Source organism: Mya arenaria, chromosome 10 (genome assembly GCF_026914265.1).
Source record: "Mya arenaria isolate MELC-2E11 chromosome 10, ASM2691426v1".
NCBI classification, from domain to species: domain Eukaryota; kingdom Metazoa; phylum Mollusca; class Bivalvia; order Myida; family Myidae; genus Mya; species Mya arenaria.
In genome coordinates, this window is record NC_069131.1 from 52439597 (window position 1) to 52460691 (window position 21095).

Sequence of the window (21095 nt, forward strand, 5' to 3'; positions counted from 1 at the left end):
TAAAAGTCAAAATAGTGTAAGTCAAATCACTACTGATATATCTAAAATATCCATTCATCATACAATGGATCTAAATATTATCTACTACAATCAAGTTTTGATCATTTCTAATAACTACAAGGTTCAAGACTCTATATACTCTCAATAATTTTTGCTGGTCTGAAATAGAAAATAAATTATGTTAGTTTATAAGCATAAGCTTCCTTTTTCCAAAGCGAATAATATATGTGCAATTAAAGTTGTTATGGTTTATTTCAGCTTTGATTATTTTTTTTTATTTCTTAGTCGCATACATTAATAAATTTATCAGTGTTATATTAAATGCTTTTAGAAACCAAATAAACTATCAATGGGAAATGGTAATGGTATGAAAATGTTCGCTCAATATCCAAATTGTCAGAAAAAATGTTTTACAATTAATAGCAAAAAAATAACTACCCTGGATGCTTAATCATAAATATGGGTAGAACTTAGAACATACCGTAATTCAACGAAGAGTTCAGACACTCTAGGCATTCAAACACCCTTAATTATTTTAAAAAATAATTTATTTTGTGTACCAAAGGTTACCAATCATAATAATATAATGTAATACATGACTGAATCCTGGATGCAGGATAGCTGACATACGTTTTGTATACAACCTCCTCCACCCCCCCCCCCCCCAAAAAAAAAAATAATATTGCATTTTTTAAGTTAAAGCTGCACTCTCACAGATTGAACGTTTTGACAACTTTTTTATTCTTTAAGTCTTGGAAAGAGCCAATTTATATGCTAAAATGCATGGAAACTAATAATATAAGACTGCTGACAAAAATGAAATCAAAGTTTTTTTATATTCAAGTTCAAAAATGCATTTTCCTTAAGCTGTTTGTAACACTTTTATCCATAAAACATTGAATTCTGAATGGAAATATGAAAATCGGTGATCTGAATTTTCATCAGCTGTCATTTATCACTGGTTTGCAGATATTTACTTAAAGATTTTCTCGTTCCAAGACAAAAATATTCTTTAAAAAAAAAAGTTAATCTGTAAGAGTGCAGCTTGAAGATAAAGTAATTTATCTTTTACATAATATACTATAGCAATATATATATATATGCATGTTCAGGGCTATCTTGCTTATTAAAACAGAAATGAAGTGCATCTTTGATTGAGTGTACCATTATACTTAGTATATAAGTATTAGCTTGTACACAAATATTAACCCATATTTTATTACATATATATTATCTCAAGCAGTTATGATGATTTAATAGGTAATATGTGAAGTATTCCTTCAAGATAAATTAAGCTGTGTTATTAAATATATAAACCTGTAATAATTACCGTCTAAAGTGAGATTAAATAACAATAAATTTCCAAGATAGTAGTTTCATGAGCTGCATCCAGCAAAAAGGGGTCTTATTCATTTCACTGCCATACAAAATTATATTACTATTAAAGATCAATAAATTAATAAATTTTTGACCAATTGTTTGCATCTTCATTAAAGTTAACAATATTGTTAACATCATCGTTGTTAACTTTCAAATCTGTTTTGCTCTGAAAGCTTCATGGATACATTTAAAAATGTAATCACAGTCCCTGCATGATTTGAGACAACTGTTTCAGCTGTACTGGTTTTCTTTATATATATATATATATGAGCACATCACAAAACAAATTATGTTTAAAAAGTTAACAACGATGCTGTAAATCACATTGTTATCTATACAAAGTTTAAAACAATTTGGCCAATGACTGTTTGGCATTTCCAGAAAAAAAAACACACACAAAAGTATCAGCCTTCAGAGACTCTTTCAGCCTTTTCGGTGGCTAAAATGAGGGTAGGAAGCACCAAACAAACTTTTATTAATCATGGCCTTAATTGGTGTTTAAAATTTGTTGCATTCTACAGTTAATTTATATTGTTAAAAACACGTGGTAAGACTACTTTTGAAATACAATTTGCAAACTTCTGGTAAAAAAATCAGGAATGATCGTCAGTCAGATATTAGTATCAAAAAATTTCAGGGCTCATTAACAATTAGTTTTAACTTCCCATTCAGCATTAAATAAGCAACAGAACGCGATTGGATTAAATCATTGTATAATAATTTGCTTGCATATTTACATAGGGTTCATGAAATATTTGTCTCTCAATTTATGCAAAAATGTCGAATAACGGGTACCCTAAAACCACTGGCTGCAGCTCATATTATTTTAATATTAAATTATACGTGTCTCTGATTAGATGTGGTATTTCTCTCTCTCTCTCTCTATATATATACACACATATATATCTTTTGCAGTGACCCATAAAGATGTCCATAGATAATAAGTCCATGAAAAAAATAGTGTAAAATAACACAGAAAAAAAAATATCACTATGGTAACCTTTTGTAGAAGAGTTTGTGACCTTGACCTATGGCAAAGGTCATATTTATTGATAGGTGAAAACACAGGTATATTTCATATAAGCCTTAGAACATTATTATGCTCCAGTCAAACTCAGTTATGATCTTTAAACTATACAAGTAAACAATAAAATAAAAGTATCAATATGTTTCCAATGAAATCATATATAGCCCATGTATAGCAATATAATTATTCATTCGAAAGGATTAATGAAACGCTTAAAGCAGGACAATAATACACTTGACAGAATAAGCAATTTAACTTATATTAAATGAAAAGCAATAAATATGACCACAAATTTAAGTCTGTGCTGGAACAAATGCTGACATATGTCTGTTGTTTTTTCTTCATTCATTATTATAGCCAAAGATATGGGTTTCCTATGCATGTGTGTTTTGTTTGTTAAATAAGCAACATGTTAACCAAGTTTCATTGAAATATCATTTACAGATTTTGAGTTATGGCTATAAAGATTTGCACCCCAACACTGGGACAATGTTGACAATGACACCATGAAGGCGATCAAAATACCTCAACCTTTTTCTTTGAAAATAGAAAAGCCCCACATATATAATCGTGTACAGTCAAAACCTGTTGGCTCGATTATGCTTGCCTCCATTTCTTTGTTGGCACTAACTAGATGTAAATGACTGTTTTTCTTTTTACTATATGTAAGTATTCCCACTTGGCTGATGATATTCGCTAGGCTCGAAGAAGTATTTTTGCAAGTTTCTTGGAAGTTCGAGCCAACGGGGTTATTTAAAATGACAGTACAATATTTTTCCTGTTTCCCGAGAAATAAAGTGCTTTTAAACATGCAAAATAAGTGCAAGAATAGCTGTTTCATCTATGATATCCTAAGTCATGCTTTATACCACATATAACTGTGAACTCTTTATATAGAACTGCCTGGAAGTCTGAATAATTTGTTATGATTTCGAGAGCAATTATTGGTTTAAGAAAATGCCATTAAGTGAGAACACAATCGTTTGTATAAGTGATGTTGCTCAGTAAATTAATATAAAGCAGACGCAAATAGACTTTTAAAGCTAAAGTTATGATCTTGACATTACGTCGAAAATGTCATGTATTTTAAGACACAAATACTTAAAAATGATTCGAAAAATCAATGAGCAATTATAACTATCCTCACTGTTAATGTATTAACACTATAGTATTAAAGTTATATTTGTTTCTGAGTGAAAAAACAGAGTTAAGTTGAAGGCGAAATATCAGATAAAAGAGCTTGAGGAAGGAATTCAAATCAGGTACAGCTAAAGGTCTGGGGCTATTTTTAAATAAAGATCTAAGTCAATTTTAGTCAAACGTTGAAATATCGTAGTGTCAGTTTTTGTAACAAAAGTTTCTAATGCTACATATTTGTGTGAAATTGACTTCAGACCATATGAAAACTGCACACACAATTAATTACTAATAAATTTTAAAAAATCAACTTGTTGACATTTGTGTTGTTCTACAGATTTAAGATTAGTTAAATTACTGAAATGGACCCCTGAGTTGTGAAATTGTTTTTCCTTTTTTCAAAGATAAGAACAATTTTGTCATGCATTGACCTACAATTTGATTCACCTTTTAATATAGTTAAGTTTAATTTTGCAATGCTCTTCTTAAATTCATGGTTATTTGATTTTGGCCAATAATCACAAGGTTTAAAATTTATCAAAAGATATGAATGACAATTTTGAATGTCGTGTCCTACTGGATTTGCATCAAATCACAAAAATAAAAACCCTCCAAAAATTGGCCAGTCTACAGTAAACTAAACAGGATGCAGACTGACAGGCAGTTCTAAAAATAGAAAAAAAACACACAGTATATACATGTATTAGATGGGCAGACACCTTCATAGGTCATGATTTGAGTGAAAGCATGATATTACACACTGGGCGAATGGCTCAAACCTCTAGGCCTATGGTTATATTATTCACAAACTTGTGGGTGATCGGGCTTTGCGGTGAAATCTGAAAGAAAACTTAAATATGTGATATTTTATACATGAAAAACACAAGTTGACAACACATGTGAGGAGGTCACCCCCTCCCACCCACCACCACCAGTTTTTATATTAAGTTTAAACTTATATAATTTACAACGATTGTGAAACAAGTTATTATATATACAACATCATATTAATCGCTCTAGTTGGTTTGATGTTATGCAAGAGTGTGATATTGTGTTGTGGTGGACACAGGAGTTACTGTAACCTGGAGGACACCCACTTGTCTGGCTTGGTAATGCACCAGTCAATTGTAACCACGGCCCCCCCTAGGTCCGGGGATTAGCGGGGACTTTGACTTTTGGTCCAGCCAAGCCCGGGTAAGTCATCCCCGTCCTGTGGGGACAAACTGCTGGTAAAATCCCCGCCAAATGCCCCCCTACCCCAGGGACTCTAAGTAAGGACCATTCCCGGCCATTTTGGGCGCAAAGACAAAACCACGGCATTCACCCGGCACTGCCGGGCAACCTGAAAGGTAAAAACACGGCCCATTTCCGCGGCTATCCCCAGTATATCCCTGGACCAGGGGGTGGCCGTGGTTACAATTCACTGGTGCATAACTACAAACCAAACTCACATGTGCCCAGGCCAGGAATGGAGCCTGTGTCGCCAAGGTGAGAAGCTAGTGCGCTGACCACTGCGTTTACCAGACAACTGTGTTTTTATATTACATAGATGAAACTTCTATACAATCAGAGTATTATTTATCTACAACCTTAAGTTAGTTTCTTTGAATTTACATCCTTTTGCATTCTTGAAGGGACTAGACACCAGATGATAGCGTTGCAAGAAAAAAGGAAAATTGTCAAAAACATAAAATTGGCAGCGTTGTGTATGCATGAAATCTTACTTACTGATGTATCACATTGTTTACTGTGTCCTTTTTAAATTCAAAATTTACCACATAAATACCAGTAAATTTAAAAATAGAGTCGGAATATGACTATCTGTACTTATCATGTGACTTTTACATGCAGAATGTACATACCGGTACTATAAACTGGGAAACCATTATGGGCTATTTTTGAACAGGTAAACTCAGCTGAGACAGTGAAAAAAATATTCTTTTAATCATTTAAAGTGATGTATTGTCAGCCTCATACTACCTCATATTGACAATTTTAGGCTTATTTTGAGGAAATAATGTATTTGCCAAATTTTGGCACCATCTAGTGTCTTAGTCCCTTTAAAATGCTTGATAATACTTATGAATGATTGCCTCCATGTACCAAATAAGGCGGTTTTCACCTAAACACATATAAAGACATATGTTTCTGTTTGCTTGGCCTGAACATTTATGTCCTTATAATTGAGCGATATCTCAGCAATTGTTTTTTTTTAAGTTTTCTTGTCTATCGCTTAAATAGTGTAAGTCTTAAGATTTATGACAATTAATATTCATACTGAAAAATATCTAAGTCTAGCCATTGTGAATCATTGTAATTTAAAATTGTCCTAAAATATTATCTTTATCTTCAAGGATTATCAAAATTAAGATACTGAAGTTCAAATATGAGCTGACACACTATGGCGACACATTTATAATGGGCTGACAATTTATTTTGTAAGATATACATTTACTTCTATGTAGGAGTGATGATTTTATTTAAATTGATTTATATTCATTATTTATGCCTGTATTTGAAATTTAATAGAAGGGAGTATTTCACTTCTGCTGACTAATTTTACGCATGAGTGCAATTTGTCCATCAAATCAAAAGCCAATATTGACTTGACAAACAATCAGTAGGCTTAATTTATTAGTGCAAGAAGGATGCTATTTAATATAGAAAAAGATGTCGTTACAACAATAATGCGCCAAAGCCCTCGAAATATCATACATAATTGTATGTCATTTTTTTAAAAATAAATAAACATTTTTTTTTTTTTCAAAACTGAATGACTTTCCACCCACCCACAAATATTTAGATTTGTATTATTCATGCATACAAATATATTTATACATCAGGTTAAGTGCAGTTATGACGCTGACTCCCATACATTGCATTCAGGCACGCCTTCAACTTTCCTTAAAAAACAACAACACCCAAGTGAAGTGGTAACCATAACTTCCAAATACTTTAGGCAAAGTGCTCAGGTGTTAAATTAGCTCCATTTTAGAAGAGGAATTCAAAACTAGGAACAGACCAAATGCAGTGTGACACATCTACTCACAGAAAAAAACACTCTGCTATAAGAACACACAAACTCCTGTGAAACAACGAACCTGATTTGACAATGGCCTTGACTTTGATCTCACTTTCAATGCTGTTTCTACACTATCAACTTCTGCCATTTGTACACTCTGGTGAATGCTATCTGGTGATTTCTGTTGACCTTGACTGTGACCTTTATCATAAGTATCTTGCCAAGGGTGAAGGTTGTCACTTGATCTTAGCTGACCTTGACTTTGACCTTTATAAAGGGCATGTTGTGAGCTGTGAAGGTCATTTGACTTTTGTTGACCTTGACTGTGACCAATACCATTGGTATCTTGTGAACTTTGCAAGTCCTTTGACCTTTGTTGACCTTGACCTTTATTATGGGCATCAACTTCAAATGTTGGATCCAATTTTTTTTCAGATGGCTTTTGTTGGGTTAGAATAACTGAATCATCTAAGGAATCATTACTTTCACAATTGGATGAATAGCCTGATTCAACAGGGTTACTGTGTGGATGAATTGACCTTGAACTTGCAATTCTGTGCTTGACCTTTGACATTCTAGAATGGTCAAAGTGATGAAAATCTTCTTCTGAATGTTCAGATTTTGCTCTTTCTTTAAGAATGTCATCAGATTTTGATTTTGTTAAGTTTTGACCAACTTCTGAGGCAGCAATCTTATCGATATCATCGTTAGACTTATTTAGCCTTGAACTATCAGGGTTTTTAGGCTTGCTTAGATGCTTAGGCCAGCCAAAGTAAAATGGATTAGATGAAGTGCCTACATAAAGTTCAGGGGTTGTTGGCATCAGAAAAGGCATGATTTCCTGGAAACCAATTTGATATAATCTGCTTTTAGTACTTTCATGCAGTTTTTGAATCGTTTCTAAATTTTAAAATAATTTTGATTTTTCTACCATCTTAAATTTCTCAAATATTTATTAGTTAATTTCATCTTATTATAAGTTAAAATATACATTTTGAGAGTCATATTGGAATATTGTGTTATTGTGATAGCTTTCAAAATGAATTTAAAATATTACTTCCTTAATTTATGATATTTAAGTGTATATAGGTAAATCAATATAATGTCTAAAAGGAATAAAAAGTTCTTTCATTTTTAAGTAAAGTAAAAAATGAAAGACCGATTATATATAACATTTTGCATCTAGTTTCGATTCTTTCCAATAAAAATGTTGTATTTTTTTCTAAAAATAAGTCCTTCGATGTAGAAAATAACAAAAACATCATGGGATTATGCACAATAGCTGACTATTTTAATTTGAGATCAGATATAATCTTCAATGACAAGCCATAAAATGGAACGATGAATCAACCATTAATTGTAATAGGATATTAAACTATATGAATTCAGATATGATGGCTGACTATATATATAATTATCTGAACAATGTGAACTGTAACATGATAACTGTTGAGGCAGGTTTATTTCACTGTATCTGTGCTAAAAAAATTCAAGTCATCGTTTATATTGTATTGTTACCTGAAATAAATACCAACTTCAAAGAATTACTACAAAAATGAATATGTGATCAATTATAATAATTACAATGACAAGATTATCATGGTGCAAATATATATGGGGTGTCAAAAATGTTTCACAGTTAAATTGTTTTCATTAAGAAGCGTGAAAACAAATTTTTCATTTTATTTTTTAAAGTGCACGTGTCATGCATATTCTAAAGCCATATTATTTCTGTTAATATGGCATTATTTTCACGCAAAATGCATGCAAATTCGGCAATGCTTTTTCATCGAAGTTGTCCGAAATTCTAACATAAAACAAGGTTTAGTAAAAATTTAATTTTGTTTTCATACTTTTGTGATAATTATTAGAGGCAATAAATACTCAGCGAAATTAAAATTAAACACATCAAAAATTAATGATTTCACAGTACCATTCAACACAACAATATCAAACAACAGAATTATGTTAGTGGGTTAGTGGGTTAATGCCATGCACGGCCCACCTTTTTAATGTACAATGTTGACGTGTCGCCGTTAGCACCGAGTTTCAACCCTCGTGGTAAAGTTGAGGGACGTTCTCTACGCTGAAAACAAGTTACCATGGAAATTATATTGGTAATGTTGAGGGACGATTTCTACACTGTAAACAAGTTACCATGGAAATTATATTGGTAATGTTGAGGGACACTTTCTGTGGTGAAAACAAGTTAACCATGGAAATTATATTGGTAATGCGGCAGGATCATCTCTACACTAAAAACAAGCTCGCATGGAATTTATATTGCTAATGTGGAGGTATGATCTCTACACTAAAAACAAGTTACCATGGAAACTATAGGTTGTTTTTTTTCTGTTCTGTAACGATGCAAAAAGTGTTTTACTACAAATGTAAACCATTTACAAGACTAGCAACAACAATGTCAAATTACTGCTACTTAATTTGTTGTTTCTGTTATGACTTTGAACGTAAGGCATAAAGAATTGTTTTTAGGTTTTAATATCAGAACTATCCTTTCCCAAATTATTTGGTTGAGTAATGCGAATGTTTTAGGCAATCAAAATTCCAACTATCTCGACCCAAATTGTTTGGTTGTGTAAAACATTGTCTTTGTTATCGTCAGATCCCAAATTTCTTGGCTTCAATGCACCGAAAAACAAGCAATTAATATTTGTAACCGGTATGAGGTCTTATCAAAATGGATCCATATACCAGGAAAATCTTCATTTCAAATTGTTCTTAAAGCTGTACAAGTTTTAAGTTACATGTACATGAAATAAAGTTTATGTGATTTAATATTATCCTTCTACAACAAAAAACACTGAAATACAATCATTTCTAAGCTACAGTATACATCAAACACAATATTTATTTATAAGGGCTCCACTTTGAAAATGCCATGCGGCTGGTCTAATCATGTTTATTACAGTCAAAAAGGGGCATAACTTTACAATTATTAAAACCAGAGTTAGAGGCCTTGCAATACATGATTAAACCTACGATCTATCAAAAAATGTTCTGATGATCGATTATAATCGAAAACCGATTGGTTGGGCCTGAAATCGGCGACAATCGATAGTATTTAGTTATAATCAATTATCTAAAAAAAAAAAGATAAAAATAAAAGAAATAAAAAAAAATTATAAGTCAGTGTTCACATGTTATCTTTAACAAAATGGCGGATGAAAGCCACAATGAGCAAGAAAATTAACTATTTTTTATGCAACAACACTTAATAACTTCAATCATAGACATAAGGTATATGCATATAATGATTAAGAGTTTAATACTGTACATGAATAAAACTACAACTCAGGTACTATCTAGTATTTTAAAAACCGATTGTACTATCGATAATGGGTTACTTGAGTGCAACCGATCATCGATAGTAAAATTGCAACCGATTCCCAACACTAATCAAGATTCATATCAATAGGTTTAATGTTTTTTGAGTTGTGGCCTTGAAGTTGAAAGTTTTTGTATACAATGAAGTTGACAGCAAAGCTTATAATGACAATACCACAACTATTTTTTTTCGATAAACACATGAACAAATTAAGCTTTAGATTACCATGACTAAATCTACCAACCACCAGATGTTACTATCTAATTTCAGAAGTGATAAAAATGCCTAGAACAATGACATAAATCATAGTATGGCACTTGCATATGGCACCTTTAGTATTTTGCTCAAGTTTATAGTTTATACCAATTTCGTTTAGCTGTGACGAAAATAGACAGCTTATGCACCAGTCAATTGTAACCAGGTTCGGGGGTATAACGGGGATAGCCGAGGAAATGGGCCATGTTTTTACCTTCAAGGTGGCCCCACAGTGCCGGATGAATGCAGTGGTTTTGTCTTCGCTCAAAAAATAGCGGGGAATGGGCCTAATTTAGAGTCCCTGGGGTGCGGGGGCAGAGAATTTTACCAGCAGTTCCTCCCCGCAGGAAGAGGATTTTACCCGGGCTTGACTGCACAGAATGTCAAAGTCCCCATTATTTTCTGGATCTGGTGGGGCCGTGGTTACAATTGACAGGTGCATTATATAATGCAGGGCTTTTTCTGCCCATTTTGGGAAATTTTGCGTCGTGAAAATGCGGAAAATGGTAAATTTTACAGTGAAAAGAAAAAGCTGTCTAGTCTCGTGTGAATTAGGAAATGATTTAATATTAGTTTATTTTCCCTTTAAAAGACCCACAATGGCTGAAATATCAATCCTTGGGGTGTAAATATCTATTGCAATGAATCATGACAGATAATATTTCATATCTCTGAATGTGATAAAATTAATGATTTCCGAGTTCAATTATCAAAAAACTTCACATCACATAATTTATTAGGATGTTGAAAATGAACCAGTACAGGTAAAAAGAATTTCTAAAAAAAAAAAAAATTGGGGGGGGGGGGGGGGGGGGGGGGGGGATTGGGATTTTTTTCTGAAGATTGGGAAAAATATCTTATATTTCGCTTTGGGAATGGGTCATATAGTCGGACCCGTGGGTACTATAGAAAAAGCCCTGTAATGACACTCAAGAGTGTTATAGAAAAGATAGAAACCTGTACTGGTGTCAATTTTGAGGGGCTACTCAGAAGGTTCCCTTGGTCAGAAACAAACCAGATATCTCTAGGGTGAGAGGGGGACGCCCATACCACTAAACCACTCTCACCGTCTAAATTGACTTTCAAAAACTTGACTCATTGTCTGAATCAAATACAGGTGATTTGAATAATGTTCTTTTTTTCCAAATATTAATAATATTAATGAATTATCAGACAGTCAGACTGACAGAAATGTTTATTGACATAAACATGTCAAAAACAGTTCCTTAACTAAATAAGAACAAGAATATGTATAAACAGTAAGTATGGTTGCCACATTGAATGGTATAATACATTTGTAAAGAGAAAAAAATAATAGTTAAATTAAAAACATACAATTTTAGAAGGTATCAAAAAGAGATCGTTTAGAACATATCGAAATCAAACTTTGAGATAAACATATTACCGGTATTATTAATAGAATAAATAAAATATTTGGGAGGCTATTAAGTATTTATAAATCAACAGACAGAGGAGCCATTAAAAAAAAGATAGGAAAGTTCTATATCAAGTCCAAATGACATACAAATAATTACGTATAATAATGAAATATTTGGGAGGCTATTAATTTTTGCACATCAAATTCAAGAAAACATAGGTAAGTTTAATAGCTAGTTGGAAAGACATACAATTAAATAATATTCAAACATATCAAGCTCTGTAAAGCTCTGAAAAGCTTATAAACTAACTTATGTGACTCAGGCCAAAAAAAAAAATAGGTTCGTTTCCGGTCTCCTTCCCAAAAAAAAGAGGGTAGGTAGGTAGGCATTTTTTTTTTTTTTTTTGGGGGGGGGGGGGGGGGGGGGAAGTGATCTAGAATAGAAGGCGGCTGACTTTTATTCAAAAACAACCATATTAACTGCGTATGAGACAATTTTAAAAGGTACTAAAGCATATAAAATGTAAATACAAGTCCATTCATTTATTAAGAACTGTATAATGTGTATTAATTATAATGTATAGATATACATTTTCTAGAATATAAATGCATGTATTGTTGAACATGTTTGTCTGTATGACAGATGTCGAAAAAGAGTGCCTCAGATTTGTCAATTTTTCATATTTACCAATTTCACATTTGTGCTATAATGCTATTCTTATATTTGATAGAATATTAAAATTCCAAACATTGTCAGAAGCTGTTTTTTGTCACTTCAATGATCTCCGAAGTACACCTGACCCGTGTTCACAAAGCGTTTCCATTCTCAACTGAATTAAGAGTATGAAACTTAATTTCTTATTTAAATCTCAAAAATATGTTTAGTACTAAATTTAAGACACTAACTATTTGAAAGTGATAATTAGGTACTGGTTATCTGACTTATTTGGAGTTTAAACCTGAGGTTTGGTAACACTGATATCAAAATTTCATACTCAAACTCAATTGAGATCCATAAATGTTTTGTGAACACATGCCAGTTCTAATTACACATCCACAAGCTGGCTACTTCACTTTATGCTGAGAAAAATCAACATTTAACTCCTTTAAAAATTGTACCAATGAAATTTAATACAATTTGGGAATTATTTTAAATTTTATATTAAATAAAAGTCCTTCTACAAGTGTTTTCAGGCCGAATAATTTCCTACCGAAGCTCATTCCAACGAAGTACCAGAACAAACTTATTTTCACAAGCTTTGCAGAATTAACATTAATAGCAGAATATGACAGTGACAAAAAGACAAATACAAGTTTAGTTGATAAGACACAGTAATTCATTGCAGGTGATATCTTAAAAACATGGCCATTATTTTGAAATTTGAAAGAAAAATATATGGTTTGCCAAAATACAAACACTATACCTTCAACATCAAAGTTTGTTGCACCAGACATTTCCGTAGAGCATTTTATCGTCACGCTCGATTTACCAACGTTCGTATCATGGTAGATATGCCAAACATCTTCAATATTTTTATTGTTTGGCAGGCTTACTAAAATATTTTTATCGGTTTTATTGTGGGAGCAACGTTTCAATTTCAGTCCCAACACTGACAAACTCGACATGGGTGCCGCCATTTTAATAGACTGCTTATCAAATTACCGAATTCGAAATGAGACCAAAGATAAGAAAATTAACGGAAAGAAAGTACCGAAAAGTACTAAATATGCGCGCAGTTAACTTTTACACCAATAAAAAGTATAGGGTCGGCGCGGAAATAAGAGGGTCGGTCAGGCGACCGGAAACAGACCTTTTTTTTTTTTTGGCCTCACCTGAGGGTCCTCAGTTTTGCCATGATCTGATCGGACCGGTTCTTGTTTAGGGAAGATGTTACGCACATCGATCTTGGTTGTGTACTTCTGTTTCTTCCGGAGCGTTGCGTTCAGCGTGTCGACCCGTCGTTTAACCACCTCCTTGTGACTTCGGGGCAATGACTCTGTGAGACCACGAACTTCATCCTCCGATAGCTCCTTGCCAGCTGTAACAAAATATCAACAAGAAATTAGACTAGAGAAAAATATTGTTTATATTTTATCTGTTTTTTTAAGTAAGTTGAAGTTATAATCACATTTTGAACCCACTTGGTTAACTGCTGTCTTCACAAATCAGAACTAAAAAATAAAATAAAATAGTACAACCTTAAAGGGATTGAACACCAGATTGTTCCAAAATCAGCAAATACAACTATATCCTCAAAGCTAGACTGGAATTATCAATATGAACTAGCATGAGGCTGATAATACATCATTAAACATCATAAAAATAATATTTTGTTGTTGTCTCAACTGAGTTTACCTTTTTAAAAGAGTACATAATGGTTTCCCAGTTTAGTGTGTGCATACGGTATCTAGCATTTGAAAGTCATGTGATAATTTTGTACACTCTGATGCATATACCAACTCCATTTTAAAAAAAACTGGGATTTATGGGTAGACATCCCAGTAAATCTTCCATTTGGAAAAGTATACAAAAACTTCAAAAAGTACATGAGTCATAAGCAATGTGATACATCAGTAATTAAGATTCAAAAAGTTGTACACAATGATATCAATTATACGTAAGTTTTCAACAATTTTCTTTTCTTCTTGCAGTTGAATCACAATGGTGTCTAGTCCCTTTAAGCTGCTAATATTCCACTTACCATTGAACTGGTTGACGAGGAAACCAAAGCCTGCCTCTTTCAGCCAATCAGCTTCTCGCTCTCCTTCTGTAAAGGTCAAGATCTTAATGTTAGTAAGGCAAGTTTAAGGTGAAATTATTTATAAATATTTCAGATGTATAATTCTTCATTTCGCTAAAATTGCTAATTGTTTATTAATTCAGTAGTTGGTGTTTTTTTGTATAAAAGGACATTTAAATATTATTTCAGAAATATTCTGGAATTGCAGTTTTAATGTTTTTGGTGGTCCAAGAAATTAGTTTCTTTTGATCAGATAAAAAAGCCAGATGATACTGTGGATAGAGTCTGGACTACTGTTGTTATTAACAATTGTTTAATCATATATTGGCTTCCTGTTTAATCACTATTTTTTTATCACCTTTCTTTGTATGGTGCACCTAGATCTTAATGTTTTTAGAGGTATTAACAAGTCTTACTAACTTGTCTCCTTTGCATAATAATATTGTTAAGTTTTAATTGGTTATATGGCCCATTCCATATTTTGTTTAAGGACTTTTGATTGGCCAAGTTTAATGATGTCCCCTCCTACCATTTTCTTATTGGAAGAGGACATTTTGTAACTCAGCTTTTATCTATAGAGTGTTTCTTATCTATAGAGAATTTTTAGTGAGATTCAGGACTGGACTTTTGGGCTTTCAATTTAGGAAACTTCTCAGTGGCATAACCTGTAGCCACAGTGGCATAACACAATATTTCTAAAATGTCAGGCCATATCATTATTAATGAAGACTTTATATGATTATACATGAAATGAACTTAAAACATACTGGAATTGCAATTGGATTAATGTTATTTGTTATCTCGGAATTGAAAGAAACGTTTTGTTTACAAAATAAAGGAATGGAAAACTTCAACTAGTCTCTGTGTTGAAAAACTACATCAGCCAAACTCAATTACTCTTAGGCTGACCAACAGTGTCTGTCAGCAGGCACTGAATACAAGGAGGCCCAGGGGCTCTTCCGGGCTAATTTCCCCAGTCATTGGATGTACACCCTGTGACCTTGTCAGCGGGCTTGCGCCCAAGTATAAGCTAAAGACTGCGCATAAGTGAAGCCCTCCCCTACTAACGAGAGTGGCCGCCATAAAGATCCGACTGGAAACCTACCCTGTGACAAATTCATAAGGTAATATTCATGTATTTTAAATTTTTTAATTCATGTCAAATTATAAACATAAATGATTGAGAGTGAAAATATTTAATTTCGATAAGTAATTTGTAACTTAAAGCTCCACTTCACTCTCACAGATTGAACGTTTTGACAACTTTTATTTTTTGTCTTGGTACGAGTTGACATCTTCATTAAAAACGGTAACAGCTATTTACAGATCAAGTGGCATGACCGGCTTGGCCTTTTTCAATATGTTTCTAGGATTCCTAAAGCCACCTCCCCCGTTGTGTATTAAAAAATATACCATGTACCAGTATGAAGGATTAGTAATCCATGCTTTCAAGTGACCGATGGCATAAAGTAGGTATCTAAGTAGCAACAATTTCTTTTCCTAAACGTAGATAAATTTCAGGGAAAAGTAGGGACTACAAATCTTTTCTTTCTATTTGAAGCCAATATTAATGAACTACATAGTGTTTTCACCATTTCCAATTTACATGTAGTACAGGGTTCTTCATACATTTTTGTTGAAGGGGCATACATGTATAGGAAACTGGCCAACTGGGATGAAGGGGGGACTGAGGGGGGGGGGGGGGGTACTGGGGGCTAGGGGGGTACTGGGGGGGGCATGTCCCCCACCCCCAAAAATTTGAAATTGTAGAAAAAATAGGAGCCCAAGACATTTAGATCAAGCATGAAAATCACAGAAAATTGAAAGCCTGTTTATGTTAATAATGGTGAATGCAAATATGATATATTCTCTAAACAATTTCTACAACCAACCATCTGGTGTTTTTGATGTTTCCTCCTCCTCGTCATGGTTTTTGCTGTTCTCAATGTCCCCCAACTCATGCCAGAAGTCTTGAAGGTCGTGTTTGGCCATCACATAATTATACGAGTTACCTCCCGTGAAATTTGGAATTTCAAATGCCTGAAATTCAGAATACATTTGAATAAATGAGTCCTTTCAAGCCCTTGAATCATTAAAATAAAGATTTCTGACATTTTTATTCTCCATTTCAATGATTAAATTATCATTTTTTTTCACTACCATTTACCATTCAACTCATTATATTGTGCTGGAATGTTTAAATATTCATGGATTTATTATCTTGTTTAGTCCAATGCCCTGAATGAGCCTTGATTAATGAACTCTATTGAAACCCCGATTTATAAGTTACCTCCATTTGAATTTTTACTATTGTTACCTCCCTTGCAATTCCTAATATTATTACCTCCTTTTTATATCATAACATTGTTATCTCCCTTTTAATTCTTGATTATGACCATCCAATTGAAAGACAGATAAAAAGTTCATTTATATATATATAATAGTATCATTGTCAGTACCACAGACGTAGATTACCAAATTTCCATACCTATTTTTATTGCTTTTCATGACAATAGGACTCATATTCTAACTAAAATATTAATTAAATTTATTACTACTATTTGCAAATTAACTTAGCATTTCAAGGTTTTAAAGCACTGACTGAGGTTGGTTTTTGCCCCGCATAATACCTCAAAGTGAGTTTCTAATAAAATGCAACATCATAGGCTGTCAATTCTCTTCACACATTTAAAAAAAACATGTTTGTTTTAAAGAAAACATGTCTGCAGCCGTCGGCGATTTGGCATGTGCTTTTATATATTACATGGCACTTACTACTGAAGAAGCCGGCTCAACTAACCAGCAAATGAAGACTTATATAATTTAATATTGCATCCATTCACATGTTTATATTATGACTCCATATACATGTATGTACAGTTTGCAATGATGTCATTTCAACCAGCTAGTTAGTTTTTAGCTTTAAATTTACACATGCAACAACAAACAAAAGAGTGATAAACAAAACTCTTTGAAGAGTTGAAATTGACTGTTTGAAGCCATGTTGATGCAGAACAGATTGAATTGTGCTTTATTTAACTTCTTGATGACCATGTTTGCTAATCTCATTCCCAAACAGCAGTATTAGGCTGCTTCTTATCATCAAATTTGTTTGTATAAATATACATTGTTTAAGTATAATATCATACGATCAATGCACAACTTGAGTCACTTGGTAAAGTTTTAACCACTTGTTAAAATAAATGCATACAGGGAAGTGTTTACGTTATAAATGATAATAAATATATGAAATCGTTATTGATTAGGTAAAAGCTACTACACCCATTACCCTGTTAACTTGTAATCATTTGTATCATGAGGGTTGGGTGTATATAGTCACTGTTTGTACCATACTATCAAGCTTACCGGGATATAAGTGGCATGCATGTATGATCTATTTTAACACGTATATACTGTAGTCCGACTTGTTGTTTTCTTCAAGTTTTTGAGATATTTTTCATAATGAACAAAACTTAATAGCTGATCTGATTCCTCTAAGCATTCAGGGATACTATGTTTTTTTTTATTATTTTGGCATTTCTACCTGTTGATGGCCATTAAGGTGGACTCATTTCCTCAGATGTCAGAGCATTAAATCCATGCATACCTAAAAATCTAGTTTCACCTTAGTCCATATAAATAGCTGCTTCAGAGTCTTTGATGAGTTTTGTTTTTGGCGACTCTACGCTAAGGGAACGTTATGGATGTCCAAATGTTAAAAATGTTACATTAAAGCACATTAATCTGGCCAGTTTAACTTGTATTGTAAATGTACATAAAGCAAATATTACACAGTTTCTACATAATTATAAATGTACTTTTTTATCTTTAACAATAACTAAAATCTAGAAACAGTCCTGATTAATTATACAAGGCTCGCAAAAGGTTTATCATTTGGGTGACAGCTAAATCCTACAAAAATAACCTGTACATCATAGCTGGTATAGTATATCTGTACGATAGTCCAAATAATTGTACGTTGCCAGATTTTTTTTACGATTTTTGGTATGGCAAATCCTTTTAGAGATTAGAGAATAACATGTCTATTATTTTAGACTAATCTGTACGTATACATGTAGATTTGCATCACAAGTTCTCAGCTTTTAATTAAACCTTGAAATAATTAAATATAAAAAAGATAACATAATTGATTAACACTTCTGTCAAATAAATTCATAACTAAATTCATATATACCTCTTTTTACTATCCACTTTAAACATCTAAAGTTGAATATTCTCTAAACCAAACCTAAATAACACGGTTGATAATCAAAACTATGCACTGTAATCCGACACCCGGACTAGATTATACGGCTTGTAATCTTTTTGTAATTAGTTAAACATGTAAATAAACACAGATATGGTTTAACATTTTACCAATGTTGACATTTACGCGGGAGAAATGGCAATTAAACTGTTAAAACATGAAATAGCACACAAGAAAATTCACCAGTTTAATTCACACTAAAGAGCTGAATAACTTACTGGATTTAACTATCATAGTTTCGCATAGATTATATACTTCATTCATACCACTTATTATGACAAGATTTCTTTACGCTACTATAAATCTCTGAATACATGTCTCACCTCTGTTTACCTATCCACTTTCAGCAGGTAAGATCAAAATGCGCATGCTCGAAGTCAACTTCCGCTCAACGGGAAAGTACGGAGTACTTTTACGAACATACTTGCAAGTTGGTGTAATTGTTAGGTCCTTCACAAATCAATCTGTTTATCAAACAGAAGCATGTCATACTGACGTTAAATAATTTATTATGTTAAACAGTACATTCAATTTTGATAAAAACAATGGCTTTAAAAAAGGTAAATTTATTTAAATGTATAGCTGATATACGCAGCTGATGATCGAGGTTGTTGCTGTTGTTTTACTGTTGTTGAAAGTCTTTTTAAACGGTCTGACCGCGCCCATAAGCTATTATGTCTTGATCTCAACGTAGGTTCCATCACGACTTAAAGGTTATAACTTGTAAGTGAATGCAATTTCCAGTTGCATTGAGATTTTAAAAACTGAGATTCACTTTGTTTTCGTTCAAGATTAAAGGCGATGCCTTCATTTAATTCCGCGTCGCATTTTAAAATGGATTTGGGAATCCCCAAACAGCACTTACACAGATGATAATCGGAGAGTATGCCAATGACATTATATGTATACAATCATTTTAACGCAATATTTCTATTTTATCATTACACATTGTCATATTTACTCGATAACTGTATATCCGATGGCTATATCTTACAGATACGAAACGAACTGTGATTATCATGTACATGTAGCTAATCGATCTACATGGTTATAGTATAATAAGATTTATAAAAGTAAATGTTCCAATATTGGAACTAAATATATAAATGTAGCTCCTCTACCCCGAGGTGTTACCTTGGTCATGTGTGAAGTTAATGGTGCAGTATTGGAACGACATATATGCATGTAGCTATCCTTCCTGGATTTGTAACCATAACATGTGCTATTAATGTTGCAGTATTGGAACTACATATGTACATAAAGCTATTCTACCCCGAGGTGTTCCCATAATATGCATGTAGTTTATGTTGAAGAATTGGAACTACAAATATACATTAAGCTATTCTACCCCGAGGTGTTCCCATAATATACGTGTAGTTTATGTTGCAGTATTGGAACTACAAATATACATGTAGCTATTCTACACCGGGGTGTTCCCATAATATACGTGTAGTTTATGTTGTAGTATTGGAACTACAAACGTACATGTACATGAGGTGTTCCCATCATATGCGTGTAGTTTATGTTGAAGTAATTGAACTACAAACATACATGCTATCTATTCTACCCCGTGGTGTTCCTAAAACATAGGTGCACTTAATGTTGAAATATTTAAACTACATATTTGCATGTAATTATTTTACATGGGTGTGTTACCATAAATTTCGTGTAGTTATGTTGCAATTATGAAACTTTATTTATACATGTACTGGTAATGAGGTTGTAAAACACTATTTGTACCGGCTCGTCTACACGTGAACTTTTTAATGTCCACTACGTCATCCATGTATGTTGACATTGCACAAGTTCAATATTACATGAGCAATAAGATGAGATAAGATATTTAAGCGAGAACAGCGAATACAATAGTTCAACTTTAAAGATAATTTTCGCAAATGACTTAAACTCAACTACAACTTTTACTTTTTCATTTAGTATAGCTACACGTACATGTTCAAGTATTGGCCCAAACATCACAAACGTGCTTAAGTCAATTCACAATCTCAGACTAAAATCATTTTACCACATAACACCATAAGTTTTTAAAATCGTATGTGTGTTCACCCTTTTAAAGCGCATTTTCTCATAGAATATGTTGATTAAAAACTTTGATCATGATTTCACGAAAAAAATATTCTACAGCATAAAATGCAATTGAGTACAACTCAGTGTTGTTAACCGTTACTCAAGTATATATGTGGTAAAAAGAGTTGAGACTGAGGTTGAAATTTGTCTGGAGTATATTAATTTTCTGATATTAGGCACAGGTTGCACTCTTTACTACATTTGTTTTTGTACCGGTACATGGGCGAGTGAATGACTTTTGTGTACACGTAAGTGTACATTGTATAAGTAAATATTGTAGTCGATAACCAGGACACATCTATAAGATGCGATAAATGTCATACGGGTATTGATAAGCTCTTGCAAGGTTTAAAAACATGTTAAAAAATCGAGAGTCAAGAAGCCTATCGGTACTGTGGATACTGTCTTTTCAGTACAAGAAACTGCAAAAAATGGAATATCCTTAAGGATAAGAGTT

At 32.9% G+C, this 21095-nt stretch overlaps 1 protein-coding gene across 6 annotated transcripts in view; it reads right to left on the minus strand.

Annotated features, from left to right (window-relative positions):
* LOC128205968 (rho GTPase-activating protein 18-like) overlaps positions 1 to 18915 on the minus strand; it is a 38496-nt gene extending 19581 nt beyond the window's left edge. Inside the window, exons 1-6 of one of the 6 annotated variants that reach the window (XM_052908056.1) lie at positions 18877 to 18915; positions 16179 to 16326; positions 14248 to 14313; positions 13379 to 13584; positions 8572 to 8652; positions 6646 to 7407 (exon numbers count right to left, since the gene is read on the minus strand). In XM_052908056.1, coding sequence (XP_052764016.1) covers positions 6646 to 7407; positions 8572 to 8652; positions 13379 to 13584; positions 14248 to 14313; positions 16179 to 16278 — 1215 coding nt within the window. In that variant the 5' untranslated portion in view covers positions 16279 to 16326; positions 18877 to 18915. The other 5 variants (XM_052908055.1, XM_052908053.1, XM_052908057.1 and 2 more) reach the window with 5 other exon arrangements.
* Between the last annotated feature and the right edge of the window lie 2180 nt (positions 18916 to 21095).